We start from the raw sequence: 8,889 nt of genomic DNA, 5'->3' as shown, positions 1-8,889 counted from the left end.
CTGAGCTTTTAGGATGAGCAGACAGACTTATGTTTTGTTCTATATCTTTTAAGTATAGTTCCACTTAGTTAAGTATAATTGTCCTCACATACTCACAAATATATATGTATAAAATACATATTATGAGTTTCTTTGATTTTAAATTCAAAATTTAAAAAAAATGACCAAATTAAAAACCTCTGGAATATAATCAAGAGGAAAATGGATGATCTCAAGCCATCAAACCACCAAACTGAACTGCTTGAATTTTTGCACCAGGAATGGCATAAAGCAGTGTGTAAGACTGGTGGAGGAGAACATGCCCAGATGCATGGAAACTGTGATTTAGTCTACCAAATATTGATTTCTGAACTCTTAAAACTTTATGAATATGAACTTGTTTTCTTTGCATTATTTGAGGTCTGAAAGTTCTGCATCTTTTTTTTTTTTTTTTTTTTTTTTTTGGAATTTGGGAGAAATGTTGTCTGTAGTTTATAGAATAAAACAACAATGTTCATTTTACTCAAACATAAACCTATAAATCAGAGAATTGATCTCTTTATTTTTCAGACCTGTATATGGACCATGATTCAAACATGTTTAAAAAGACATTTATTTACTCTTAAATACAACAACTGCTCCAGAATTATTTTTTTATTTTGTTTATTCATTTATTTATTTTTTACCTGACTTTCTTCTAAATTTCTTAAAATTTTCTGCAATATATTAAATAAATTGGGACGGCTGACAGAAAGCTTTGGGACAGTTCTGGGACGATTATTAAAAAGTTATTCTGGAGCCCTGATATCAATGTAGTGAGATTGAATGAAACATTTGAATAATGAATAATTGTGTGGATGTGTGTGTGTGTTTGTGTGTGTGTATACCTACAGAAAGCCCCAAATGCCTCTTCACTACAGCATGCAGTCTCAGGCCCACACACACAGACGACAAAGCGTTCGCTTGCAAGATAACTTTACAGTTTATTACGATAAAATCCATATGGCATAATCATACAGAAACTGAAATGAACCTATAGTCGCTTTTGTAAACAAGTTTGGACAGAAATGTCAATCAATTAACATATAAACACTGACTACACTGAAAAATGTATAAATTACAGGATGTGTGTAAACGTTCTTCCCTCTCTCTCTCTCTCTCTCTCTTCCTCCAGCATATCCACACTTTCCCTTTCAGCTGGCAGAGAAGTGGAGCTACAGTCAGTACAGAACCAGTCAGACCAGGCCACGATCAGCAAACACCTCAACCCAGGCTTCTGAGGTACATTCCTTTGCTGTCAACTCAAGTACCATTATATTTTCATTAGTGTGTGTGTGTGTGTTAATCTCTGTTCACGGTCCTGTGCAGGATACAATTAAAAATCATTCAAACCTGTTTTAATTAAGACTTAAGACTCTTATCTTTTTTAATGCAACAAATGCTTCAGAATCAATATATTTCCCATTTATTTTTAATTATGTATTTTATTTCACCTGATTTTCTCCACAATTTAGTAGATAGAACTTATACTGTCACATGCATTTGCTCACCACACTTCAGAGATGATTCTAAAGTGGATTTGATAGATCTGAGATTATACAGCTCTGGAAAAAAATAAAAGATCACTTGAAAATGATGAGTTTCTTTGATTTTACCAAATTGAAAACCTCCGGAATATAATCAAGAGGAAGATGGATGATCACAAGCTGATCATCAAGCCAAACTGAACTGCTTGAATTTTTGCACCAGGAGTAAAGCAGCATAAAGTTATCCAAAAGCAGTGTGTAAGACTGGTGGAGGAGAACTCTTAAAACTTTATGAAAACGAACTTGCTTTTTGCATTATTTCAGGTCTGAAAGCTCTGCATCTTTTTGTCTTATTTTAGCCATTTCTCATTTTCTGCAAAAAAATGCTTTAAATGACACTATTTTTATTTGGAATTTAGGAATTTTAAAAATGTTGTCTGTAGTTTATAGAATAAAACAACAATGTTCATTTTACTCAAACATACACCTATAAATAGCAAAATCAGAGAAACTAATTCAGAAACTGAATTGATCTCTTAATTTTTTTCCAGAGCTGTATATGGAGGTTCTTCTTCCGTAAGGTACAATGATATATCAGGGTTCTATTGACTCTTTTTCTTCTGTATTTGCTTGCATAAATTATTAGGAATCCATAGAAAAATAAACCTTTATTTCATATTATGAACTTACTGAATATACAAAATTAACTGATAGTAGCCTATAATATATGTTGGATTGTGAATGTTGTCTATCTAAGGTTCCTCTAAGGTTTTTTTCCCTAACCCCTCAGATATTTGGCGTTAATTAGGTGCTTAACATAAGAAGAAGTAGTGCAAAAACTGGCATAAGCGGAGGTAAGCCTACCAACTCAATGTCTGTCTATATATATATTGGTATAGTCTGAAAAAGGATCAGTAGGTTGTAGGATACAGTAGGATAAGTTATTTTTAATCTGATTTTGAGGTACACTGTGCAGACAAAGGTATTGGAACACCTGCTTTTTCCACCTACAGGAGATTTTTTGACATATAATCGTTAGTATGCGTTTAAAATGGGATGTCAGAAAATCTCCTGTATATAGGAGTATATAGGAATATACTGGAGGCAAGCAATTTCACCAATTGATATGTTGCAATGGTTCCATGCCATTACAGTATGTTTATAGAGGCATACTGCATGGCAAGTGAATTAAATACACCTAAATTCAGCGAATAATTGGTGTGTCCCAATACTTTTGTCCATAACCCAAGTCATAAAACGAAACCTGGCATCTGAAAACAGATATATAAAATATATCTCAATATTATATTTTAAATCAAAATAATTCTAAACATTTTTTTCTGCACTGTGTAATAAATAAACTCTTTAAACTCTTCCTGTGTCAATTAGACAGCCATATTAATGTAAAATATTAACACCACCTCCTTGTTTCTTCACTCACTGTCCTTCTTATTTATTTCTCATTTTTATAAAGAAATTAAGTCAGACTCCGCCTCTTTCTGAACTGCTGCTGATGCTGTAGCATTGCCGAGTAGCATCACAGCGCTAACGCTCAGAGGAAAGCGCAGCGACTTGGTTCTGATACATCAGCTCACAGATGCAGCCTTGTGCTGATCCACATCACCCTAGGAGTGATGAGGGGAAAGAGAGAGCGCCATCTACTGTACTGTACCCACCCAGAGAGAGCAAGACCAATTGTGCTCTCTCAGGGATCCGGAAGAAATATCCAGCCCAGCTGCCGGCGCCTAGAGGGAGCACAATTGGCCTTGTTCCCTCCGGGTGGGTAGATGGCGCTCTCTCCCCATCGTGCTTAAAGGTGGTGCCGGGCGAATGTATCGGAACCTAGCCGCTGTGCTTTCCTCTGAGTGTGGTAGCCAATTGGATAACCAAATTGGGAGAAAATGGGCAAAAATCTGAAATAAAATTATATATATAAAAAATAAATATCCAGCCAACAGTGTCCTGTAAGCAGTGTCCTGTGACCACTGATGAAGGACTATAGAATGAGCAACACTGTAAACTGTGCAGCAACAGATTCAGAGCTTCAGAGTGGAGGACAGTGAGTTTTTACACAGTGTTTAAAAACTCCAGCAGCACTGCTGTATCTGATCCACTCATACACTACCTAACATACTAAGTGCTCCTCCTATATGGTCAGTGGAGCAGTAGATTAAACATTGACAGTGAGCGTAGAAACAATGCAGGTGGTCCTAATATTCTAATATAACTTTTTATATATGTATATCTGTATAGAATTTATGATATACAGCTCTGGAAAAAATAAGAGACCACTTAAAATGATGAGTTTTACCAAATTAAAACTTTATGCATATGAACTTGTTTTTTCTTTGCATTATTTAAGGTCTGAAAGCTCTGCATCTTTCTCATTTTCTGTAAATAAATGCTCTAGATGACAATATTTTTATTTGGAATTTGGGAGAAATGTTGTCTGTAGTTTATAGAATAAAACAACAATGTTCATTTTACTCAAACATAAACCTATAAATAGCAAAATCAAAGAAATTGATTCAGAAACTGAATAACTTATTTTTTTCCAGAGCTGCATATTAAATACTTTAAATAATTTAAATAATTTAAATGTATTTATAGTAACAAATGAAGGTAAGAGAGGTTGTGTGCATTTTAAAGCAACCTGTTATCACTTTTTTTCCGAGCAATAAATAGATCACTATATACTAAAGCAAACACCTCAATTAATCAATGCAATCAGTGAAAGAAGTTGGCAGCAGTAAAAGCAGCATAATATAAAAAAACGTCCACTGGCAGAGAGGAGGGCAAAGGTTGAGAAAGGACATGACTGCTCTCACAACTGGTCCTGCTAGTTTGGGGGGGGCTAGGTGGGCCTACCGTTTAAAGGGGTACAGTAGGTGTTACTGCTTAAGACACATAGATAGAGACATCCGTTAACACAGGCCTCAGAACGCTTGAGAACAGGTGAGAAACAGTAGTGCAGAAAACATGAATTGCTTGTCTGGAAGAGTAAACGTCGCTCTCGTTCTGTGCCTGGCTCTAATACCTCCACCCACACACTTCATCCCTTCTTCCATGCATGTCATCTACATACTCTTCAACCTTTTTTCACATATAGGTTTCCACATCCAGCCACGGGGACCCATTTACCTGCACAGTTTCTGACACATGCTACCCCAAAACATCTGATCCAGCAGTTCAGACAACTATAAAACCTCTTGTATAGGCTGATCAAGTGCATTCAGGCAGGTAATAAATAGTCTTAGACACGAGAGAGTATGGTGAGTTTTATCACCCAATAAGGCTAAGACACGCCTACTTTTGTAGGAATGGACCATTTGACAGATTTGCAGGTTAAACAACCAACCAACCAAAAAAAAAAAAACAATATATTGAAGTCTTGTGAAATAAATATATGAATTCATATTTTTGGGGTAAAAAAACGTTCCCTTCCACCTTAAAATAACTCTTTAAACCAGTTCTTAAACCAGTTTCATTTGGTTTATAAGAACCGTGGTGCTTTTCAACGAACCAGTCCACGTTTCCACAAACAGAGAACGCTGCACAGCCGCGGTGAACCAATATCATCACGGTATGCATTAAAGAACCTAGAATTCTTCGGTTCCTGCTACAAAAGAACGTTCCTGGTTCCTGAATTCAGCACCCCCGCCAGGAAAAGCACCCCCTCTCGTAAGCACGCATGTATCTCTTCTTGGCTTTAACTTTTTTAGAAAATGTAAGTACCCAAGAGGCTGTTTTAAGCTACAATGCCTCCAGGAAATAATGAAAAATAGTTATGTCACCTGCAGCCTCTTCCAAGAGGGAGTGCTTTTTCTGGCGGGGTTGCTGAATTCCCCCCGACATAAAAGCACCCTCTCTTGGAAGCCCGTATGCATGGTCTTCTTGATAAAAGTGCTTTAACTTTACTTAGAAGTACATTCGGTGAGAGGGTGCTTTTTCTTGTGGGGGTTCTGAATTCAACACCATAGTAGTGCCGAAATCTGCACCCCCGCCATGAAAAGCACCCTCTCTTGGCAGCCCGCATGCATGGTCTTCTTGATAAAAGTGCTTTAACTTTTCTTAGAAATACGCAATAAGCTCTGAGAGGGGATGCTTTTTCTGGTGGGGGTGCTTAATTCGGCACAACATTGGTTGTTCATCCATGTTGGTGGAAAAGAGCTAATGGAAACTGCTACATTATTTAAGGTGGAATAGAGAATTAAACCCTTCTTTTGGCTGTTTACTTATAATATTACCACTCTTATCAGTCCAGTAAGGACGTAAAATACACTGGATTGGAATGGACAGGTTTTTCATATTTTGACACTTTTACTAAAATTTTGTATTTTAGTTAATTTTGTATTGTGTAAATGTATATCTATTATAGTATGTGTAATCATAACCCCTATATTGTGATATATAGTGTATTGCCACATTCTAGTGTCAAATTGAACAACTTTCCACTTGTAAAAAGGCAAAAACAGTGTAAATCTCTATGTGTGTTTATTCTCTGTGTTTAAGAACTTCAAGAGTCCTGAACTTCAGAGACTAGAAACTGTGCAGGCAGGTGGGTCCCGAGGACTGTAGCTGCTGAGAACACCTCTCTTTTACCTCCCAATCTCCTTTATTTTACCCCTATTTCTCATCCATACTCCTCTCCCCGGCCCCTCCCTCCCCCTTTCTTCTCTCCGCCCCCTCATTCACTGCTGTTCTCCATCCAGCATGTCGAACAGGGCCTGCAGCAGCTGCTCGTCTCTGTGCCGGTAGGCCCGGTTCCTGTAGAAGCTGTCTCTGTAGTGGTTGTACAGGCTGCTCTCGGGGTTGCGGTGCACCAGGGTCTCGTACGGCTTCTGCTGAGGGATCCTTTCCCTCGCTGGTGAAGCTCGTCCAGTGGAAGCTATAGAACTGGGGCCGAAGACTGACTGGATGAGGCGTATCAGGTCTTCGTCGGGGGTGGAAGCGGCTTGAGCAGCTGCATGCCTCTCCTCCGGGGCAGGAGAGGAGGCAGCAATGGGAGCCGGTGGACGGGACTTTACCATTTTTTGGGAAGGGGCAGTGGCCTCCTGTAAATCAGAGGAAAGTAGGATTTGATTAAGTTAAGTATAAAATAATATAATAAACAATCCAAACAAATCAACAGAATTTCTTATATTATATTAGTTAAAGCAGCATTATGCAATATTTGCATTTGTTGCTCTTTGGCTCCCCCTAGAGTCCGTGCCACCACTAGAGAACATGCTTTACACATGCATTTCTGGACAAGCTGCATTTCTAGACAATTTTTTATACTTTCAAAATTTTAAATGTATTTATATAAATATAATATAATAAGCTGCTGTTTTAACCCTCCTGTTATGTTAATTTGTCAGGAACAGAAATGGTGTTTTAAAGTTTAATGTTTAGACTTTAATGAATTAAATTAAATTTTGAAAGACCAACATATAAAACACAATAGTTTTACATTAAATTAAAACATAACATTGTAATTTTGTTTTTTTAGTTTTGTTATTTAGTTTTTGCAGGGTGGTTGCAAATATGTGAGATGAACTTTTTTTTATATATATATATATATTATATGTTGATTACACTAAGTAACTATTTTTCCTAGACCTTTAAACTTTAAAAACGTTCAATTCGACCCGTAACATTACAGGATTGTTAAGTGTTAAGCATCACATAATGCTACTTTAAGTAGCATGTTGCAATACTCAATCAGTAGTGTTTACAAATGACTCCATTGTTAAAGAAATCACCTCCAGCATGTCCTCCATGTGTTCCACTCCTCTGCGGTCATTCTGCACTGCGTTGTACGGTGTGTAAACTCTCGGCTTCTTCATGTGTTCTGGCTTTTCAGACGTTCCGTGGAGAATCAGCTTCCAGCTCAGTATCTGCCCCTCATTCTCCATCCGGCCCGACTGAGAGAAAGAGGAATAAAGAGAGAGAGAGAGCGAGAAAGAGAGAGAAAGAGGATGTTATAAATAATATATGTACATATGAGAAAAGGCAGACATTGGGCCCTATTTTAGCGATCTAGTGTCTATAAAGTGTCTTTGGTATTGTGAGGGTCAAAAAGATATGCCTGGTGTGGCTCTCAAATTATTCATATGTGTGTTTAGGGAGTAGCGTTAAAAAAATAAACCAATCAGTGTGTCAATTCCTATTTGCTTTAAGATCCAGGTGAGCTCTGACTTTTGCGCGTTCGTATCTTAACAGTGCGGAGCTTTTGTGCGTCTCAGCAGAGACAGATACTGAGCTGCTCCTTCACACTGTGAAGATACAACAGCAGCTCATTTAAGAGAACACTAATGTTATTTTATTCTTTATTCTGTTTATTGTAGAGTTAAAAGCCGGGGTGTGTGTGTGTTTATTGAGTGGGGGTGTATGAGTGCTGGAAGCACCTATTAATACGTTTTCTGATGATTGATTGTTGTCTAGGTTTATTTCAGTCAGTGGAGCTCCTGTGTTTTCCACCATCAAAATAGAAACACGCCAGAAATTACCTAAAAACACATCTCGCTTTCAGACCACCACACCCAAACTTTGACACTATCTTAAACGGCACGGGCGCAAAGTGTGAAAATAGACTTTTGATGGGGTGTATGATAGGGCCTATTATCAGATATTAGTAAACTAATTAAAGTAAAAAGTAGCGTGAATATTTACAGTGTCAGTGATTTTCAGTGTCCAGGTGCCAGTAGGGTTCTCTCCCCAGGTGTGCACAGACATGAAGTCCCAGTTTCTAAAGCCATTGGAGGACGTGTCTCTCTCCCGCTCAGCCAGCAGCACTGTAGTAGTTCCTGAGAAAACACACAGACAGAATCGCCCCTTAAATCAGTGTGTGTAGTGAGGACTAGGTATTCTAATATCATATTGTATTAAATAGTTTATTAAAAACATTATCTGTGCTCTTTTAAACTGGTCCTCCATTTCTCCTGGTATGACCACACATTGTATATTCTCACTGGACTAAGACTTGTGATGTAACACTGTATATATGTTATATATGATATGTACTGTAGGTGTGTCTCACCTGATGGTGAAGTGAGTGTGATGTGTAGGTCTCCTCTCCTCGTGTATTCAATGCTGGCCTCCACCTGTACGTGCTCCAGAGACTCTATAGAGTTTGTCTGGCCAGCACACGCTTTGGTGGGAATCTCAATGCTGATCTCCCCCGCTGCTTTTAGAGGTCTGCAAAACACAGCAAAGGAACCTGGCTGGAACCTGGAAGTCTGACCAATGTAAAATAATGAGTATTATATATATATATAGCCTGGTTTTTACACTACCAGTTTTCCCCTTTATTTTTGCGATTTAAGCTTTTCAGGTTCAGTCAAACCATGAACTGGTACAAAATCCAGTGTACACACTTTTGCAGTAAACTGCCAGGGCCTTT

The 8,889-nt window shown here is 37.9% G+C and overlaps 1 protein-coding gene across 1 annotated transcript in view; it reads right to left on the bottom strand.

Annotated features, from left to right (window-relative positions):
- Window positions 1-937: 937 nt before the first annotated feature.
- pcsk1 (proprotein convertase subtilisin/kexin type 1) overlaps window positions 938-8,889 on the bottom strand; it is a 30,709-nt gene continuing 22,757 nt past the window's right edge. Inside the window, exons 11-14 of the mRNA XM_007253958.4 lie at window positions 8,527-8,684; window positions 8,160-8,293; window positions 7,250-7,411; window positions 938-6,559 (exon numbers count right to left, since the gene is read on the bottom strand). Coding sequence (XP_007254020.3) covers window positions 6,197-6,559; window positions 7,250-7,411; window positions 8,160-8,293; window positions 8,527-8,684 — 817 coding nt within the window. The 3' untranslated portion in view covers window positions 938-6,196. The remainder of the gene's footprint in view (window positions 6,560-7,249; window positions 7,412-8,159; window positions 8,294-8,526; window positions 8,685-8,889) is intronic.

Source organism: Astyanax mexicanus, chromosome 17 (assembly GCF_023375975.1).
Source record: "Astyanax mexicanus isolate ESR-SI-001 chromosome 17, AstMex3_surface, whole genome shotgun sequence".
In the NCBI taxonomy this organism is placed as follows: domain Eukaryota; kingdom Metazoa; phylum Chordata; class Actinopteri; order Characiformes; family Acestrorhamphidae; genus Astyanax; species Astyanax mexicanus.
The sequence above is the reverse complement of the archived record's forward strand: the minus strand, read 5'-3'. Positions and strand labels throughout refer to the sequence as shown.